General features: G+C 33.9%; 2 protein-coding genes across 3 annotated transcripts; both read left to right on the top strand.

The window, feature by feature from the left end:
* LOC133302434 (probable 6-phosphogluconolactonase 4, chloroplastic) lies at positions 1 to 2,701 on the top strand. The gene is made up of 3 exons (XM_061502201.1): positions 1 to 433; positions 582 to 717; positions 1,941 to 2,701. Exons 1-3 carry the CDS (start codon positions 99 to 101, stop codon positions 2,403 to 2,405), a joined length of 936 nt encoding a protein of 311 aa, XP_061358185.1. The 5' UTR covers positions 1 to 98; the 3' UTR covers positions 2,406 to 2,701.
* Positions 2,702 to 15,375: 12,674 nt separating this feature from the next.
* On the top strand, positions 15,376 to 20,320 carry LOC133302433 (rab GTPase-activating protein 22-like). 2 transcript variants are annotated; one of them, XM_061502200.1, is made up of 6 exons: positions 15,376 to 16,112; positions 17,714 to 17,849; positions 17,941 to 17,990; positions 18,371 to 18,424; positions 18,576 to 18,641; positions 18,732 to 20,320. In XM_061502200.1, the coding sequence occupies exons 1-6, from the start codon at positions 15,949 to 15,951 to the stop codon at positions 19,822 to 19,824; spliced, it is 1,563 nt and encodes a 520-aa protein (XP_061358184.1). In that variant the 5' UTR covers positions 15,376 to 15,948; the 3' UTR covers positions 19,825 to 20,320. The 2 variants fall into 2 exon arrangements, with proteins under 2 accessions (XP_061358184.1, XP_061358183.1); XM_061502199.1 differs by having other exon boundaries at positions 18,576 to 20,320.
* Positions 20,321 to 21,039: the final 719 nt, after the last annotated feature.

The raw sequence follows: 21,039 nt of genomic DNA, 5'->3' as shown, positions 1-21,039 counted from the left end.
ATAGGTGTTGGAGAAGAAAGTGCACGAAATGGGAGGCTTCAATGTGTTGCGTTTGATTTGACTGCACCTTATAAGAGGAAGCCCTCGACACAGTGCACATGGCCTGCACACACTCCACTTTGCTTACCAACAATTTGCAAATCCCATTCGTGTCCCTACCAAACCCAAACCTGCAGCCACCCTCCAACAAAATCTTCTTTCGCCCCCTCAGATTCAAAGGGGTTTCTGTGGTTAGTGCCAAACCCAAAAGGCTTCTTTGCCAGGTGAAAGCGTCAATGTCGGAGACGAAGAACGTTGCGGTGGAGGTCTTTGAAAAGGAGGAGCTTGCGGTGTCTTTGGCCAAATATGTCGCCGATCTCTCCAATAAGTTCACCGCTCAAAGAGGGGCTTTCACTGTCGTCTTGTCTGGTGGCTCCTTGATCAACTATCTCCGGTGACTTTCTTTTTTTCTTTTTCCTTTTTTTTAATAATAATAATAATAATAATAATCAATTGTATTGAATTAGATTAATGTTATTGTTTAATGGGATTACGAGGACTTTTTTCCTTTGGGTGAATGCTTTTTTGTGTTGGGATTTCAGGGAACTGCTGGAACCTCCTTATGCTGATTCTCTTGATTGGCATAAATGGCATGTGTTTTGGGTGGATGAGAGAGTCGTGCCAAAGACTCATGAAGATAGCAACTACAAGCTTGCTCTTGATGGGTTTCTCTCCAAGGTTTGTTGTTCATGATTTTTTAGGTGTCATCTCATTAAATTATTTATTTAGCCTGAACATATTTCCGATTATTGAAATTATTATTATTTGGGTTCATTATGTGTTGCGATTAGAAAATTGGGAAAAATTAAAGGAGGTTGATTCGAAGGATGTAATTCATCGAGTTGAAACCATTGCAAAAAAACAGCGCTTATGTGAGGATAGGAACTCCATTTTGGAATTGGATAGAACATGGTATATGGACATGTTTTCCTTCAAAAGCTTAAGTTTTTGGTTGAATTAGTTTTTTACATCGTACGAGGGTTTTAGTGACAATGAGGTCACGAGTTCAATCCTTATTGACCCCACTTTCTAGTGGAATTAAGTAAAGCATAAGGTAAACAAAAAATTGAGCCCGTGCAATATCCACTCTTTAAATCCAAAGGGTTCTTGTGTGAGGGGATGTAGTAGAGAATAATATAAACCATTAAAAAAACCCTCACCCAACAGCTTAAGTTGGATCGAATTGGTTCTTTACAAGAGTATCTATTAAGCGGCTAACAAGGTGTTGGGTGCAATGGTATGTGCTCCCAGATGTGCTCCCAGGGGAGGACAAAGGTTGGAGCATGGAGACTTTACTTGTGGGGAGGCCTAATCACATATCTCCCTATTCAAAGAGATTAATCTCAAACCAAAAAAGGGTGTGAAGATATCCTGGGAAAAAAGATATCTAGTAAGTGACGAAGTGAATGGACAAGTACAAGCATTTCAGGGAGAGACTATTTCTTTATAGAAGATCAGGCAAATGAATCCCCATGTTGGATAGGATGGTATTATATTCACAAATTTGTTGAATGTTTTGCTCATTCCTATAAAATGATGCAAGAGAGGAAAAGAATGGGTTAGGATCAACTTACTTCGGTGTTAGAATAATAAGTATTACACATAATATTAACAGTTAATCTATTTGCATATAATGACTCTAATTTATTTGTCACATGAGCCGTTAGATGCAAATGAGATCAATGATTAAAATTGAGAACATAACTCACGCCGGTATAAAAAGATCATATCTCAAAAAGGATTGCTTTCAGTTTCAAGTTATATGCTATAAATTGTTCATGTATTGTCTTCTTTAAAATGACTAAATGACCAAGGTTTACTGTCTCCCTCCCCAGTCTTCTATCAGGATAATTTTCTGTCAATCTAACCTGTTGGTACTTTGATCACGGTTCTCTTGGCAGGTGCCCATTCCTCCAGGCAATGTTTATGCAATCAATGATGCCCTGTCAGCTGAAGGAGCGGCTGATGACTATGAGACATGTCTCAGGCACTTGGTCAAGAATAATGTGATAGCTTTGTCATCTGTCAGCGGGTTTCCAAAATTTGATCTAATGCTGCTGGGCATGGGCCCTGATGGGCATGTAGCTTCTTTGTTCCCGGGGCATCCTCTTGTGGAGGAGAATAAAAAATGGGTTACCTTCATTAAGGACTCGCCAAAACCACCTCCAGAGAGAATAACTTTCACCTTTCCTGTGATTAATTCTTCTGCTTACATAGCACTTGTTGTGACTGGTGCTGGTAAAGCAGATGCCGTTCACTCTGCACTGGGCAGATCTCAAAATTCTGATAAGCTACCTGCTGCAATGGTTTCACCTGAAGGGGAGTTGAAATGGTTCTTAGACAAAGGTGCAGCCTCGAAGCTGTAGATCCTGCAGCTAAGCCAGTTGATTAAAGCGTTGTGCTAGTGTATTTACCTTTGCAATATTGAGTTTGTGTATGAGAACAGACATATCTAGTGTTGAATCTCCTTATCTCAGTGATAGTTAACACTGGGGAGGGCGTCTTCTTTGTCTCTTGTGACAATAAAAGGACTAAAGTGAAGAACAGGGTGCAATATGAAGTGTTTTTGCTTCAAAATTTCTAAATTCTTCCCTTCCCAAATTTCCTATTAATGTGAAGCAACCCCGCCCTTCCCTCTTCATGCAACAACCTGAGTTATGTCGTACCTCAGCTTATCTGATTCCTATGTTAGGGTGACAAATAAGTGTACTTACCTATCTTGACTTTCTTTCTAAGTCATCTTTTAAGTTGTGTTCTGTTGAGATATATAATCTCACATTAATTGGATGGGCAACTAATATGGCCTTTATAAGGTTTTGGGCACTCCCACCCCTTGAGCTAGCTTTTGGGGTGGTGACCTCAAGGTTCTTAATATAGTATCAGAGCCTCACCGTTCCCCGCTTTAAAAAGTGGAATTAAAATAAAAAAAAAAAACACAAAAAGGTAAACTAAAAATAGGCCTGTGCAATTTCCACGCTTCTAGCCTAAAGGGCTCTTGCGTGAGGGGGCGTGTTGAGATATATAGGCCCACGTTAATTGGATGAGCAACTAATATGGCCTTTATAAGGCTTTGGGCACTCCCACCCCTTGAGCTAGCTTTTGGGGTAGTTTTGGGGTGGTGACCTCAAGTTCTTAATATGTTCAAACTTAAATGTTCATTCGGTTTTGGAATGCTATTGTTCCATCCCTGTCATTTAAATGAATCAAATGATCGATCTATGTTAATTTGTCCTTCCCCGCAATCGGTGCCATGTATTGTGCCCTACACATTCCTTGGTACTTTCGGGGAAGTCGGTATGACAGGAAATCGCAAATAGGCAATGATTCCTGCCTTGTGCGCGAATTTGCCACTACCTGAAGAGTAAGACACAAAACAAAACTTGTTTTTTATTTTTTATCAATTTGAGAACTTATTCTTCATATATTATTTTTAGGATAGAAAAATAAAAATATATTTTAGTTTTTTTTTTTTCTTCTTATTTTTATAAATTATATACTTCAAACCACAGTGATCACCGGAGCCGTTGCCACTAGTTGCTGGAGCTGCTATTGCAGCTGCCATCATCACCGGAACATCAACAAATTTTCAAAAATTATTCTCAAAATAAAATTTATGAAAGTTCTGTAAGAAAAAATCTAAGCAATTTTTAAAAGTAAAAAAAAACAAAAGCAGAATCAGGAATTTGATCTTATACTTAACAGTCACATTAAGAATATCCACATAGAACAAGGTGCGACTTGTAAAATACATTAATCTAAGCAAGAAAAGCCCTCTGAGCACATGGGCAGTATAAATTTGGGGGTTGCGAACAATGTACTCTTTACGCACTGTTTAATGTGTCTATTTTGGTTTTATATGGCATTGGGTTTTGTACTCCTTTCTTTTGCATGTATATTTTACATTGGTTTCTAATCCTGCATTATTTTCTCAAACGAGCATCATTTCTAATGCAATTTGCAAGCAAATTGGATGGTTAGTCCAAGAAGATAATGTTTCGTTTGATGTAGTACTTTAACTTTTGCTCCCCCCCCCCCCCCCCCCCCCCCCCCCCCAAAAAAAAAAAAAACCCACTTCTTTGTATTAGATGTCACTTTAATGCATGCCTGGTAAAAGTCTCTCTGCAAATAGCACATTTTGTTCATATTTGACACAGTGATCTACCCTTACATGCCAGCTTTATTCATACCACCACATAATAAGACCATCCATCACAGTTCTATTAATTCCAGGTCAGACCAAATTGGTCAGGCTTCCTAACCTTGAGCTTATCAATAAATGAAAAGGTCCAAAACCAAAAGTAAAAAAGGGAAATAAAAAGAGTAGAAGACTGAAGTAAAATGTACTGAAATTAAATCCCATGTCACTATTGAAATCAAATAATTATTAGGCTTATCTATAGTGATGATTTATTGATGTTTTTACTTTTTGTTTTTGTAGTTTAGTTAACCGGTTTAAGATAGAATTTATACCTCATGCCATGCCACTATGAAAAAGTGCCGATCAAGGGGCTCAGAGTTGCGTAAAAACCAAAACAACAACTTCATCATTAGCAGTTTTGACTTTTGACTGCAATCACTTCACATAATTAAGGCCATGCTTTAGGATAACAGCGAGCAGTGTACAATGTTGAAATTAGGGGGCAATATTTACACGACACACACCCTTGGCATGTTGGTGTTGTCATTATCGACTAGGCTCGCTTTGGATTCACTGTTTATTCTTTGGAATCTCTTTCATCATTGTGGTAGATGATGAAAAGGACCTATAAAACATGAAATATTTTTAAAAGTAAAACATATGGACCTCAATGGATTGTTTGTTTTTTTCTTTTTCTGTATATTTTCTTCTTTTTTACTTCTTATTTTTTAAGAAAGGGTTCTACCTTGCATGTCGATGACCCAATTAATATGCTTTCTGGTTGCCCTGGTTGATATTCTCATGGCCACTGTTTCTGTTAATAGAGAAAACATTGGGTTATGAGTTATCACCCTAGATATTTGTGTGAAGGAAGGTAGAACATGGTTTTTTGAAAGTGGACTCTTCATCATGACTACGTTGAATGGTTCTGGCTAACAAACGAAATGCCTCCATTGTAGCAATGGAATTGTAGATAATATATTTGATACATTATAGAAGGCAAAACATATCATTTAGGGACACTTATTTTATAATCCACTGTCGGATCTCAAAGTGGCAATTGATGGGAAAGCAACAAAATTGGAAAACCGTGGAGCCCGCAAGAATATGAAATATCATAGCCTCTCAAGTATTCACTCTTTATTTTTTCAAAAAAAAAAAAAAAGTATTCACTCTTTAGGAAGACAAAAACAAATCTCGAGATTACGAAGATAAATTTTTTCCTCTTTTTTTTAAAAGTTGTATTCTAAAAACAATCAAATTTTAACATATCTAAAATTAATGGGTAAGGTATTAAAACAATTAATTTAATTGCCATATTGCCAAGTAGTGGATCAACAAGCAGTGTTTGTTCAAGTTTAATTAATAATCTCAACTTTTAGATACATAACTTTTGGGATATTCAAGTGTGATAAAATTCAAAATTATTTGATAATAAACTAAGTGAAATTCATATAAATTAAATGACTCATAAATTTAATAGTATAAAATTTTGGGTTGAAATATTATATTAAACCCATTTATTGCGGTTGATGCAAATTAATCTATTAATAATAATATTTAATTATGGGCTACCTCTGACCCGCCATACTAATCAATAAATCGGTGAGAAATAAAAAATAAAGAAAAACTATTATACTGCAGGTTTAATTATTATGTTATGGTTCTTGAAAATAGTTCTTTTTAATAATTTTAAATTTTAAATTAAAAAGTAAGAATTTTCTTAAATAAAATTTTTCTTATTATGTTGTTATTTTATTTGTTTTTTCACTTATCTTTTCCTTTTTAATTTTTTTTTAAATCACCGCGCCTGATTTTGTTGACTGATATGTCTAGAATTTTTTTTTCTGGATACACAATTCGACGTTATTGTTAGTTGCTTAGTTGACAATTACACATAGATGAAACTTGTCCTTTTCTTTTTTGACAAAATAACAATAACAATAATAATAACAAACAGTACAAAATGATCGATCGGTTGTTCATTCAAAGAACCCCACTTAATAAATTTTGGGCAATTTTCAAATTATCTTTGGCTAAATGCACTGTTAATAGTACCATACTATACTAAGAAATAAAATTCTTCAAGTAATATATTTAACTTTTCCATAAAGCAAATAATATCTGTGACATGCTTTTCAAAAGTGACCTGAAGTTCAAGTAGGTCGGTGGTGTTCTCTATACAAATTCAACCTCCTTTTGACTGAGGATTACTACTTACTATTATTCTAGGATTAATATTTCCGAGAGAATTTGTCTATTATAATACACGTAAAAATATGTGAGTTTGAGAAAGAAAAAAAATAGACCTCATACATTTTTATATGAAGGTAGGATCGTTTGACACTAATGTCAAATTTAAAATTTGACAACTCATCTGAAAGTCGTTAAATAAAATTTTAAATTTGACACCGATGTCAAAAAATCTTGCCTTATATATATATATATATATATAGTAGATAAAATTATCTGCTATAATATAAGAAACACTAATTTCATTATTCTATTGTCCTAATCAAATCTATTTTTGACAGCATAATTATCAATATTGTACGATGCACAATGCGATTCATATAATATGATACGATGCACAAGCATAACAATACGTATCGTGGAATGTATTGGAAAGTTGTTTGTATTGGGCGGTACAATACGTATCCTATATTATACGATACGAAAATTAAATTAAAATTTTTAATATAAAAAAAAAATTGATTTATGATTTAAAATAAAAAAATCTAAAAAATTATTATTATTAAGGAAAAGAAAATAAAGATTTCATTTATGATTTAACAGAAAAATATTTCTGCAGTTACTGCAGATAAGTTATCTGCATTTATTCTCAAAATGACGTCGTTTAGGGATTGAAATATTAAAAAATTTATTTATAAAGAATATAATAACCCTGAAATAAATTAAAATTACAAAAACACCATGATTTTCGCTCCAAAACGACGTCATATCGGGCTTACTGTAGATAACTTATCTGCAATAACTGCAGAAAAAGTGAAAAATCAATCTAAAAAATCTGTATTAATAAAGGAAATAATTAAATAAATATTTTAATATCTATTTTTAAATAATTTTTTATTATATTTTTATATCTTACTATTCGATACAATTTATGCAGGGGTGTTCAAAATGTCCAAAAGAACCAAACTGATCCATAACCAAACTGCTGCACATTTTAAAAACTGGTTTCATATGAAACCGCATTTTATTTTATAAACTGGTTATTTACCAAACCATAAAAATAATTGGTTATCCATGGTTATCCATAACAAAACTACTCTACAATTAAAGAATGAATAAGTATTATTTTTTTATTATGCTTATTATATTAGTCAATTAACTCAAACTTCCAAACAATAAATTAGCAAAAAAAATTAAACAGCTCAAGTAGAAAATATTTATTTAAAAAAAAATTACACATAAATCGAAAGGTTGCATCCAAAGAAAGCACTTCTTACGTAACGTAACAATTTTTTTTCCCAAAAAAAATGACCAAGGCGAAGGCTTTGAAATGACAAAAATGAAGTTAAAAAATATAACGAAAATGGCAACGAAATTAATTAATTGGCTTAACATCTCTGAAAGCGCCGTTAAAAGTACATCTCACAACGGATTTACTTATTTGTTCTTTAATTATAGACCAGTTTGGTTATGGATAATCAATTATTTTTATGGTTGGTAAATACCAGATTATAAAAATAAAATATAGTTTCATATAAAACCGATTTTTAAAAATAACCGATTTTAAAAATAGGGAAAAAAGTTTCCGGTGTTACTTTAGATAACTTTATCTAATGTTCATCGAAACGACGTCGTTTTGGGTTTGAAAAATTAAAAAATTAGAGTGATAAAGACTATTATAACCCTGAAATAAATTAAAATTACAAAAATACCATGATTTCCGTCCCAAAACGACGTCGTTTTGATGAACATTAGATAAAGTTATCTACAGTAACATCAGAAAAAACAAACCCTTAAAAATATGGAGCAGTTTGGTTATGGATTAGTTTAGTTCTTTTGGACATTTTGAACACCCCTACCCATACCTTCCTCTATCAGTTCAAATGAAACTCACAGTAACATAACGAAGAGCAATTGTTTTTTTATAATTTTAAAATAATTCAACTGTTCTTCTATCAATCACTCTCAAAACCACGTGAAACAATTTCTATAAGAATCATTTTGTCTGGAAAGTTTCAAAACAATGAAGATTCTTGCAATAAATAGTTGGTCAACTACCTATAACCGGGAGAAATAAACGACTACTTATAAAAATAGCACAACCCATCAAAAACCGATTTTGAACTTGATAACCGACTTATGGTTCATAACCGGTTTTGTTTAAAACCGATTTTGAATTAAAACCGGTTTAAAATCGATTTTAAATCAAAACCGGTTATAAACCATAAACCAGTTTTGAAATCGGTTTCAAATCGGTTTAGAAAATTAAAAATCAGTTTTAAAAAATGAAAACCGGTTCGGTTTGAAAACCAAACCGTTTAAAACCGGTTCGGTTCGATTTTTGTTAAAACCGGTTATAAATTGCTCCATGCACACTCCTAAATTTATGATATATGATACAAAAAGTTAACTAAACAATACACGTATTGTGATTCAATAATCTGGTTTGAAAGTAATTACCTTTTATCATATGGGGATCCCGTAACATACCATAACATATAATGAATGTGGTTAATATTGCTGAAACCTGAAATAAGCTATGGAGTCTTTGGGTTACTACTTACTAGATTAGTTTAATTGAAGAATATGCAGCGGTGTTACCTCGATTACTGCCTTCTTCTTCTTCTTTTAAGACTAACTTTTCATTTGGAGGAGGAAAAAAAAAAAAAAGAGCAGACAAAATAGACAAAATTTTGAAACGATATATTTTAGGATTGCATGGAAAAATAAAATAAAGGACATTGTAAAATTTTTGTTTTTGTAATGTAACATGAATTTTTTTTAAGTGTCTTTACTCTTTTTTTCTACGTTTCAAAATAACACCATTTTGAGTTATATAAAATAATTTTATTATTTATTATATGAGAAATACTAAATTTTTAAAATATATATGTATATATATATACATGGACAAAATTTTCTTACACCGATATAAAAATAATAAATCTTACACTTAATCTTAATTGTTGATTTTCATCTATGGTTGTAATTTTTTGAGAATTAATAATTAATTAATTTAAATAACTCAATTAATCTTAACTGTTCGAATAATAGAAATCAACGGTTAAGATTGAGTGTAAAATTTATTATTCGTACAACGGTATAAATTAATTAATTAAGAGAAAAGTGTTTATCATTTTAAATGACATAGAGTTACATCATTTTAATAGAGAGATAGACACAAAATAAAAAAATTAAAATAAAAGAAATCACTCACTTTCTCTCCCATGATTTCCATTCCTCGTGTCTTTCTCTCTCCTAAAATGACATAACTTATGTCATTTAAAATGACAAGCATCAAACTCATTAATTAAATAGAATGATTCAATTAATTACAGTCATTTGATGGACGAAAATCAACTGCACGTTAAGATTGAGTGCAAGATTTATTATTCTTATACCGATATAAATTGTCTTGTCACTATATATATATGATAAAAATATTTCTCAAGCAACTTGAGATATATTTATCTCCGTCTACGCTCAAAACTATGTCGTTTTATTCATTTATTTTGTTATATTAATTGATTTACTTTTGAATGGTTATGATTCCATTTTTCTCTCTCTTTCTTTATCACCATTGATTCATCTTTGTACGGTTATGATTTAGGTGTCGGAGATGAAGTTATCTCAAGCAGTTTGAGAAACGATAAGCCATATATATATATATATAGAGAGAGAGATATAGGATCCCTTGACACCTCATTTGAGAGCCATTAGATCAAAAAAGATCAATGGTGTCAAATGCTTACAAATTAGAGTCGTTGATCTTTTTTGATCTAATGACTCTCAGATGAGGTGTCTAAGGATCTTACCTCTTTTATATATATATATATATATATATATATATATATATATATATATATAGGGAAATATTACTCTTCTTTTTTTTTTTTGTAAATTATTACTCTTCTTTTAGATAAGATAACTTCTCTCCTACTCTCTCACTTCGATTTTTGCACCTCACCTTTTTCTTTTTTTTCTTTTTTCTTGTAATGGTGGGACCCATCTATTTTCTCTCTACAACATAAGATAATTATCTTATGTAAAAGGAGAATAATAAAACGCATATATATATATATATATATGATTCGTTTTTTTTTGCAGTAAGCCTAATACGACATTGTTTTGGGAGTAAATGCAGATAAATTATCTGTAGTAACTGCAGAAATATTATTATGATATATATATGGGAAAAACATGTTTCCGGTAACTTGAGATAAGTTTATCTCCGGCCACCCCAAAATTACGTCGTTTTTTTATTTATTTTCTTATATTAATTGATTCACCTTTGAATGGTTATGATTCCCTTTTTCTCTCTCTTCCTTTATCATCATTGATCCATCTTTGTACGGTTATGATTTAGTAGCCGGAGATAAAATTATCTCAAGCAGCTTGAGAAATGATAAGCCCTATATATATATATATGGGAAAAATGTTTCTGCAGTTACTGCAGATAAGTTATCTGCATTTTTTTCAAACGACGTCGTTTTGGTATTGAAATCTTAAAAAATTATAAATACAAAGACTATTATAACCTTGAAATAAATTAAAATTACAAACATACCATGATTTTCACCCAAAACGACGTCGTATTGGGCTTACTGCAGATAACTTTTCTGCAGTAACTGCAGAAAAAGCGAACCCTATATATATATATATATAGGTAAAATCATTTAAAGTTTTACGTACAGCAACGACATGTGTATGATTATGATTTTTCACATTTAATGCTTTCATCCTTTGTATGGTTATGATTCCTGCATTTAATGCTTTCAAATATATATATGGCAAATATTTGATTGTTGCACGTACAGTGTAAGAACTCGCACCGTTAATTAAGAAAATTAATCAGTTAATTATGAGTTTAATGAGATAATTCCATAATTGACCCTAATAATTATATTGAGGCTCTAATAATTATAGTAATTGAGTTATAATGCTGAAAGTCGCTTTTCTGATGAAAAGTGCAGATACTGGTTCTGCTAGTCGGTATAAATGCGTACCAAAAAAATATCCCGAAAAATTATAATAAGTGCATGATAATTACTAGAATAATATGTAGGACTTGTAAAACAAGTTTCAAGTTAAAATAATGAGAACTGGTGCCAGAAACAGGTATTGGCTATGAAAAGCGCCTACCAGAAAGGTGCTGTGAAAAATATAAGAAAAATATGATAATTCTTCTAAAATTGAGTAGTTTAAGAATCCTGAGTTTGGGATTAAAATGCTAAGCGTAACTATTTTTGCTAATACTGCGTGGTTTGAGTTAATGAGACTATATATATAACTTTTGGGCTCAAAGCCCTAGGTTAATTCTATTCCCTACGTGAGTGTTGGCTGGTCAGGGGTGTGTGTGCACTGTTCCATTGCCACTCTTCCCTTGTTCTTGGCAAAATCCCATCAAGAGACCACTTTTCTTGGTTGTTCTTCTATCTAAACACTTGGGCCTTGTATGAGTTGGCCTTGGGAGGGTGTGGAGTGTACCATTCTGAGTTTGTGGCCTCTTTGGTGAGGTGAAGTGGCAGACTTTGGGGTTGTCTTCTTGGGTTTGGGTTATGTAACCTTGTTCTTGGCTTCTTGAGCTTCAAGAAGCCACCTTTTGGCACAAAGGGTCAAGCTTGAAGTGTATTTTCGTAGCCTTGTGAAGTCAGAACCTTGGGGTTGCATTGGAGGCTTCCTTTCTGCTTCATTTTCGGAGTTTAGAGCTCTTGAGGTGAGCCATGATCACCTTGGTGTCATTTTGAGACCTAAAGCTTGTTTAATCAATTAAAAAGAGGAACTTTAACCTTTTGAGTAAATGAATGTGTTTTTGGGTTCATAACATGTTGATGGTTATCTGTTTAGGGAGTCATTGGACTCCCAATCGCTTTTGGATCCTTAAATTTGGCATTATGCAGAAGTTGGCTCGAATTTCTGCATTCTGTTGGAGAAGTATTCGAATACTTTCCGTGTAGTATTCGAATACTTGTCCTTGGTAATCGAATACTCCTTGCAGGAGTATGAGAATACTTTTCTGGGAAGAAAAGTATTCGGATACCTTTGAAGAAGTATTCGAATACTGTAAGGTATTCGAATACAGTGAGGTTTGGTATTCGGATACTGAGGTATTCGGATACTGGGGAAAAAAGTATTCGGATACTTGTGAGTATTCAAATACTTTAGTGAAAGTAATCGAATACTTTCTGGAGAGCTGGAGTATTCGAATACTACTCGTGAAGTATTCGAATACTACTCGTGGAGTATTCGAATGCTTCTTGCAGAAACAACATGTAATGAGTTAAAATGAGTAAGAAAGACGTAATCACTTGTGTAATCTGAGGTATGATTATTGATGATTAATTATGGTATGGGCAGATTGTGATTTTGCTGCTTGTGGGCCTTGAGCTTGTGTGGACTCTTGGCATTGGATAGTTAGCTTGCAAGGTAAGCTTTCGTGTCCTCGGTTTAGCCATTGTGTAGTTCCATCGTGCCCCGTGGGGGAATGGTTATATGCATGCTGTGTTACATGCTTTGATATATTTGGAATGCTGTTGAGCTTTATGTGTAATGACTTTTAATATGCATGTGTTGTTCCATCTTGACGGTAAGCCTGAGTATGTGGCGTCATACAAGACGGTGATCCTGGGTGGATGCAAGTAGCGTCTTGCACTATGTGTGGGTATTTGGCGTATATAAATCTTGCATTTCTCTGGCCAGTAGAATAGTATTGACACACATGACATGATTATCTGCTGCATTGCACTGTTTTAGAAATGATATTGATGAACTGCTTTTGAACTTATATTGCACATGTAAGTGAGCTTGGGGTGGAGTTGAGTTGAGTTGAGACTTATGTGGGTTTTGTTGCCTTATTTGGGGTGAGCATGGGAGTTGTCCATGCCACTATGTTGTTAGTACTTTTGAGTTGAGTTGTATAAACTGTTAGATGATCCGGTCTACGTTTTGTAGTTCCATGACTAGAGACTCATACTTATGTTATTCTAATTAATGAAGTATTTCAGTTAGCTGTTTATTGCAATGTACATACAGGCGATGTTTTGAAAATGGTTAAGTAATCAAGTTGGTAATGATTAATGTCATCATAATTGAAAAGAAAAAGATATTCTGCATTTTTAATTAAGCGCAGCTTAATACGATAGTGATAACATTACCAGTTATATACGGGGTGTTACATACAACAGCTGCAGAAATGTAAAACCCATATGGATCAATAGTAATAAAGGAGGAGAGAAAAAAAATGTTAAAATAGGTAGTTACGAAATCATAACTGTTGATTTACCTTTGTATGGTTATGATTCCCCACATGATATGATCATTTGGATTTTCACACGAGAGGATCCAGATCCATAGGAAATGGATCATCTCATGTGGAAAAAAATATGATATGGTCATGTGGAATATATATATATATGTATGGAGAGACTTATAAGTCTTACACTATAAATGACAACCGTTGATTTCTGTCCATCAACGACTGCGATGGGAAGTAAGATTTAAAATCTTTACTCTGGAGTTTTTTATAAGACTTAAAAGTCTTACACTATAAATGACGTCGTTTTGGGTTGAAAATTTAAAAAATTATAATGAAAAAGACTATTCTAACCTTGAAATAAATTATAATTACAAAAATACTTTGATTTTCGTCTCAAAACGACGTCATTTTGGACTCAATGTAGATAAGTTATCTACATTGACTGTAGAAAAAGCGAACCCATAATTAATATGTGATAAATATTTCGAAAAATATTATATATTTCATCATTGAATTAGAGGTCTTTGTATAATTAGTAACTCAAATATATATATATATATATATATATATATATATATATATATACAACTAACTTACGAAATAAAATGAAAATATAAACAGAACCTATTATCCTTTTTTAATATGATATTTATCTCCAATATTATGGTTATACTTATTCCTAATAATATGCATAATAAAATAAAATTTGTCCAAATGATTTTAGTATAATCAATTTAAAGTCAAAATATTTTTACATTAATTTTCATATAAGTCGATGAAATATAATATAAATAAACTTTCAATTCAATTGCAAATTTCGCAAAAACCTCATCATGCAGAGATATTTAGCACCACATGCTATGGTAATATTTTAAGAACAATTGCTTAAAGTATTTAGTTTTAAAATGAGAACATGTGACTTGAGACCGAAACCTGGATTGGTATGACTAATCTTAATTCAATTATTGTTATGCGATTTTGTCTAATTAACATGCAAATTAATATATAAGTAACACATTATTATTTGTTTTTTTTACTACAGTGGTAATGAGGGCGAAAATTAGACAAATAAATTCAAATAGTTTAAATAATCACAATAAATAAAGAGTAAATTTTCCTAATAGCTAAGGGACTAATTAAGTATCCTCCAAAATTAAATTTGATGAACAACCAAGCATGCAAAGTAAACGGAAGTATATGTATGCAACATTTAATCACTTTAGCCATTATAAAATTTTGACCCCCGTGATTGGATTAGATTAGAAAGCAACTTGCCAATTTGTTCATTTATGTAAAGAAGGCAAGTAGTGAGCCATGAGTGAGAGAGATAAACTTCTTAACATAGTTATCAATTAATTAAAAGTTTAAAACCTTTGCCTCAATATGAAGGATGAAAGAGGTTAGATGGTATCAATAGGTATAACTCAATTAGCAACACAAAATGAGTTGATGAGGAGAAAATCATGTTAGATTCCTATTAAATAGATCTTTGAAGAGAGATATAAAACTTTAACTATGATTAAACTTTAATTCAACTCGAATTTAAAGAGTTGAAACTTATAAAAATACGGTAATCACTCGCTGCTTTGAAAAGGTAATTAACATCTATATGAAAAAAAGACAAAGGTTAGTTAGTTTGAAAGATGAGATTAGTGACAGAAACGGTAGCGTTTTAGGGATGGTTGCTGGGATAGAGTATGATTAGTTCCCTCTCCTCTACTCTATGAAAGTAAAAGCCCAAAGCACTCTATTCAACTAACATATGCATAGATTCTTTCTTCACCCTATACTAGTCTTCTTCCCTTTTCCCTCTCAGTCCTTTCTCTCTCTTCTCTCTCTAAAAACACAAAAATCAAAAGCAGAAGAAATCAGACGAGTTGGTTTTCGCGTTACCCTTCTCTCTTCCCTGAAAGAAAATTGCAGAATCAGTGGAAAGAAGAAGGATCATAGCAAGGGCATTTCAGTAATTTCGGTTCTCTCTCTGTCCTCCATGTTCACATCCACTAACTTGAGTACCAACAACGACACTCCCTTCTTCTCCGGCGGCGGCGGCAGGTTTTCATTTATGGCCGCGGCGGCGGTGCCATCCTCTCCGGTGGTGCTCTTCACGGCCTTGGCTGGCCTTGCTCTCGTCGCTGTCATCTTCTACAGTGCCAGTAGGTAAAAAACCGAAGAAACCCTCAAATGAACAAATTAGAGAGAGCATCGCAATCGCAAAAACCCTAGCTCACTGTCTCACTCAGACCTAGATGATATTGTTTTCGATTCCGATTTCTTTACACTAAAAGGGGGAAGAAAAAGTGTGCGTAGAAGGAATTTATAGATGAATCCCCTTAGAAAAAGTCTCAATTCATCTTCGTCGTCTTCGAATTCCTCTCCTTCTTCATCATCGTCATCATCGTCGTCATCTTCGTCGTGGATCCATTTGCGTTCGGTTCTATTCGTTGTCACTTCTTCCTCACCAGCTTCTTGTTCGTCCTCTGATCGGTGAGTTCTTCTTCTCTCCTTTTGCTCTCACTTGATTTTATTTTTTATCTTTTTCAGCGCTAAGATTTCTGTTACTTCTCTGTTTATTTCGTGCCAGATCTCCACTTCTGGGCATTCCCAATGTTGCTATCAGTGTCAGCTTAGGTTGATCGGGTTGTGTGTTTTGCGTTTTTCTGCTTCGCACTTCCATGTTTCTATTTTGGGTCTCTTTTTTCGGCAGCATTTCGGTCTGCTTGTGTGTTTCGCTGGTAGAATGGTTGATTTGTTGGGATTACAATTTTTTTTTTTTAATAATAATAAATTAAATTTTCCTGATTTCTCCTTCAAAAGGAGAACAAGGGTTGATCTCTCTTTTGGTTGTGGTGGGATATTCTCGTTTTTTTTTTTTTATTATCCATTTTTGTTTTTGTGGGATATTTCTTCAATCTGAAGTATCTTTCCTCTTGCCTTGAACTTTTTATCCTCTGATTCCCATTTCTCATGTCAAATCAATTGCGTGTGAAGAAATCACCCGTGCTGGGGGAAAATGTAGCCTAATAGTGATCTTGATCGGATATCAAAACCCATGTTCTTGCCATATATCTTGGCTTGTGTCTTCCTGAGCTGGAAAGGAAGATCTATGCTAGAGTATATTTAGTGATTGTGTTCATTTGGAGACTGAGGAATTATGTTTTGTGGACCTAATTAAATTTTTGGCGTTTAAGAAGATTTAAGAAAAATATTACAGTTGTAGTCTGTCAATCAACAACCTATTGCGTCAAGGATTACAATTTTGAGGCTTTAATAGTCTAGATTTTTTCGGGATACTTATCTTAGGGATGTTGATGTGTTCGAGTCTTCAAGGACAACTTTCTATACACTATGTCCTCTTCCTTTTTCTTTTCTTTTCCTTTGAATTGCATGCCCATAAATTTTTACTTGGAATAGTTTGTTTCCTTCCTCCCTCTGGATAAATGAATTAATTACTCAAGTTAAAAATTTAAACAAACAAATGTGATGCTGTAATCTTGTGATTTGAATTTCTGTTTTGATATTCCAAGACTCTGTTTTGTAAATTTAGCAGTACACGGAGCAACAAACATGTAGTATTATTGATGTCAGTTGTGAAGTGCTCATCGGACAAGAACTCTGATGTGTATTTAAGTAGACTGGCGCTTCTCAAACTTGATGTTGTTCGTTTTCATATGTAAATTTATAGCTGCATATTACTATATTAACTATGTAAGTTGAGGGCTTCTATCACTGAATGATTTTAATTGTTTTAACATTAAAAAAATAAGATAGTTCTACAGAGAAACATTTTACTCCAGAATCCATAAATACTAATGAAATCAAAATGTATGAAATCTGTGACAGAGCTGTAATGTACATAGATATGTAGTTGTAAAATACTAAAATTTGTTTATGCTTGCTCAGTTTTTCCCATGTAGAAAGAAGAAAGCTGCTATTGGCTTGAAAAAGTTTATGCTCTGGAACAATATATTTTTCTGTGTACTTTTTCACTCCCCTAAATTTCTTAAATGATTGTTTGCTGCCTATTCTCTATTCTAAACTTACACACAATTAGTAGTAATGAGTAATTCTTTGTGGCGAAATTTCAGGGGACGTCTTAAATCACCATGGTCACGCAGGAAAAGAAAACATGTCCTTTCACCTCAGCAATGGAAAAGCTTGTTTACCCAAGATGGGAGAATTCGGGACGGAGGAATTAAGTTCGTGAAAAGAGTTCGCAGTGGAGTGAGTTTACTAATCTGTTTATCTAGATTTTAAATTTGTGTTTTTGGTGTTTCATTTTGAAAATTGATTACATTATAAATATCTGATGCAGGGCGTCGATCCTAGTATTAGAGCTGAAGTTTGGCCATTCCTACTTGGAGTGTAAGCATGATGTCTTTCATGTTTCATTTCTGAATGATCTTTACTATATATTTTCTTACATACCTGGGATCTAGGAAGTATTAATTTTAGACAGACATGAGATACAAAAAGGACATACACACGAAGCAAAATTTGCAGTTTCCTATTAATATTTGAAGTGTATATTCTCTCGCTGCTCTTTTGATATTTTAAGTGTCTGTGTTGTAGCTTTAATTATCTTTCATTTTTTAATAGCCAAAACTTGATGCTTAGTTTCTTGTTATGCATTAGGAGGAATATTGATTACCTTCTCCTTTGTTTATGTCATGTTATTACAATTTTTTTCCCATTCTTTTCTACATGTATTCATTTGCTTAGACAAACTTTTATATGGTTACCAGCTATGACTTGGACAGTACCAAAGAAGAAAGGGATGTTATAAGAACTCAAAATAGGTAAGCTTACAAGTTTGATCCTCAAATCCATGCTTTAACCATCATGTTTCTCCAGTCTTTATTTTATTTTTTATTTTATTTTTTTGCACTTCCCTCTTCTGTTCGTCCAGTTTAACATAATGTTACTTTTATGCTAAATCTCTAAACACAGAAAGGAATATGAGAAACTCCGCAGACAATGCCGGCAACTCCTAAAGCTCAGCAGTGGGAGCTTTCAGTTAAATGAAATAGGTGGAATCAACTATGACGGAGATAGTGGAAGTGTTATTCAAGATTCTGGTTCTCCTAGTTCTGAAGATGCAACGAGTGCCAGAGAATCCCTTTCTAGTGAGGAACGGAGCCCAGATGTTGAATATTCAGATGATCCATCTAGTGCCCTGTTGCAAGGAGATGATGCTCCTAACGTCAGCAATGCTGATGCCTCTGCACTGGATACTGATTCCACAGATTCAGACTCCTCGGAAGGTCCTGAGGTAATTCAGTCATTTCCTTCTGACGATGGCCTGGAAGAGAACAATTCCAGGACAGCTTCCAAGGGAAATTCTTCTCCCTCTCAAATTGAAGCCCCATCAAAACTAACTGATGAAGATTTTACCACATGGCAACGGATCATCCGACTTGATGCAGTACGTGCCAATGCAGAATGGATGCCATACTCCCCCTCTCAAGCTGTTGTACCGGACAGTAGGGCGTTTCGCTCTGCTGAAGCTGTTGGCTTGAAGGATTATGGTCACCTGGATGCCAGCAGAATCTTTCATGCTGCTCGACTAGTTGCTATTCTTGAAGCATATGCACTATATGACCCTGAAATTGGCTACTGCCAGGGTATGAGTGATCTGCTATCTCCTATAGTTAGTGTTATATCAGAAGATCACGAGGCTTTCTGGTGTTTTGTTGGATTCATGAAGAAGGCTCGGCAGAATTTCAGGCTTGATGAGGTGGGTATTAGGAGGCAACTCGATATAGTTGCAAAAATTATCAAGTTTAAGGATGCCCACCTGTTTAGGCATTTGGAGAAGCTCCAGGCCGAGGATTGCTTTTTTGTGTATAGGATGGTGGTGGTATTGTTTAGAAGGGAGTTGACATTTGAACAGACTCTTTGCCTTTGGGAAGTAATGTGGGCAGATCAAGCAGCCATCCGGGCTGGTATTGGGAAATCTGCATGGAGCAGAATTAGGCAGCGTGCTCCTCCAACAGATAATTTATTGCTTTATGCAATAGCTGCATCAGTGTTACAGAGAAGGAAATTGATAATTGAAAAGTATAGCAGCATGGACGAGATCATTAAGGAATGCAATGGCATGGCAGGACACCTTGATGTTTGGAAGCTTCTGGATGATGCCCATAACTTGGTAGTCACTCTTCATGACAAAATGAAAATAGAGACATCTTTCCGATGACTGCACTTGATCCTTAAACAAACTAGTTTATAATATCGTCAAAAGATCCTTACTTTCAGGCTACCAGATTTCTCCTCCGCATCTCAAAATAAGCACTGCCAATGCTGAGTTCATTACAACTAAGCCTGCTGCTTGCTTAAACCTGCCACTGTTTAGTTACAAGACTTGGTTTCCACATTGTGGCTAATGTAAGGATTGGAGTTAGCCAGATTTGTGTGGCATCTTTTTTTCATTTTTTCTCTTTTCCGTTAGCTCCATCCTTTTCTTTGTTTTTCCTTTTTTAATTCTGATTTGAGGCACATCTCGAAGCACCTTTACGAAAAGCAGGTGGGTAGGTGCATGTTACCGTTAGAGGAGGCCGAGATATTGTCGACAATTATGAATGTTGTCCTTTTTGACTGAATCTGAACTCATGAGACCTTTGACTATTTGAGCTGCTGACCAAGTTGTATGATCATGTGAGTTTGAGAGGATATCTTCGGTATATTTAGTTGCTTTAGGGCTACTGGTTAGCCCTATAAATTAATGGCCGTATGATTTGGCCAACCGGCCTAACGCTTTACTTAATGGTAACCCCCTAAACTAATTGCCACATTGTTTGACTACGTAGCTCACTTAACCGGCCTAAGACTTGATTCTGGATTGCTCGTGTCCTCTCATTTGTTCTGTTATACACCAACTTGATCCAATATAAACATTCACTTCCATAAGCGCTCTGCTATAACTATATTTTAACAGACTAATTTTTTTAATTATCATTTAGCCATATGTTATATTATTTAAATTGTTTACTAGGGATAATTTAGACCAGGTCTTAAGCGGATTTGACATATTTTCTAAACATAAACTTGAGCTTGACTTAAAACCTGGTCTTTTCAGTTTAGTAAATGTTTATAGGGTAATATTACTCTCATGTAACATGAGAGTAGTTTTCTCATGTTACAGAGAGAATCCAAGTAGGGCCCGCTGTTTAAAAGCAAAAAAAAAGAAAAAGAAAAAGAAGGGGCACGATTTTCGAAGTGAGAGAAAAGGAGATAACTATTTCATGTAAAATGAGAGTAGTATTTCCCATGTTTATATATATACTCACACACACACATGAAGCCTTTTTGATGACCGAAAACCTGGTCTTTTCAGTTTAGTAAATTTTTAAAAATATCTTGATCTAACTTGTGTAACAAATAAGCTTAGTCAGGCCATAGGCTCCCGGGCTGC

This window comes from Gastrolobium bilobum, unplaced genomic scaffold (assembly GCF_033153095.1).
Source record: "Gastrolobium bilobum isolate Gb01-03AN ecotype WA unplaced genomic scaffold, APGP_CSIRO_Gbil_v1 utg12365, whole genome shotgun sequence".
In the NCBI taxonomy this organism is placed as follows: domain Eukaryota; kingdom Viridiplantae; phylum Streptophyta; class Magnoliopsida; order Fabales; family Fabaceae; genus Gastrolobium; species Gastrolobium bilobum.
Note: the sequence above shows the minus strand (reverse complement) of the source record. Positions and strands in the feature narration are given on the sequence as shown.

Coding starts and splice junctions, on each gene's coding strand:
- LOC133302434 (XM_061502201.1), top strand. CDS start 99: ATGGCCTGCACACACTCCACTTTGCTTACCAACAATTTGCAAATCCCA. Junction 434..581: donor TCCTTGATCAACTATCTCCG/GTGACTTTCTTT, acceptor TTGGGATTTCAG/GGAACTGCTGGAACCTCCTT. Junction 718..1,940: donor TTGATGGGTTTCTCTCCAAG/GTTTGTTGTTCA, acceptor TTCTCTTGGCAG/GTGCCCATTCCTCCAGGCAA.
- LOC133302433 (XM_061502199.1), top strand. CDS start 15,949: ATGAATCCCCTTAGAAAAAGTCTCAATTCATCTTCGTCGTCTTCGAAT. Junction 16,113..17,713: donor TCTTGTTCGTCCTCTGATCG/GTGAGTTCTTCT, acceptor GCGAAATTTCAG/GGGACGTCTTAAATCACCAT. Junction 17,991..18,370: donor TGGCCATTCCTACTTGGAGT/GTAAGCATGATG, acceptor TATGGTTACCAG/CTATGACTTGGACAGTACCA.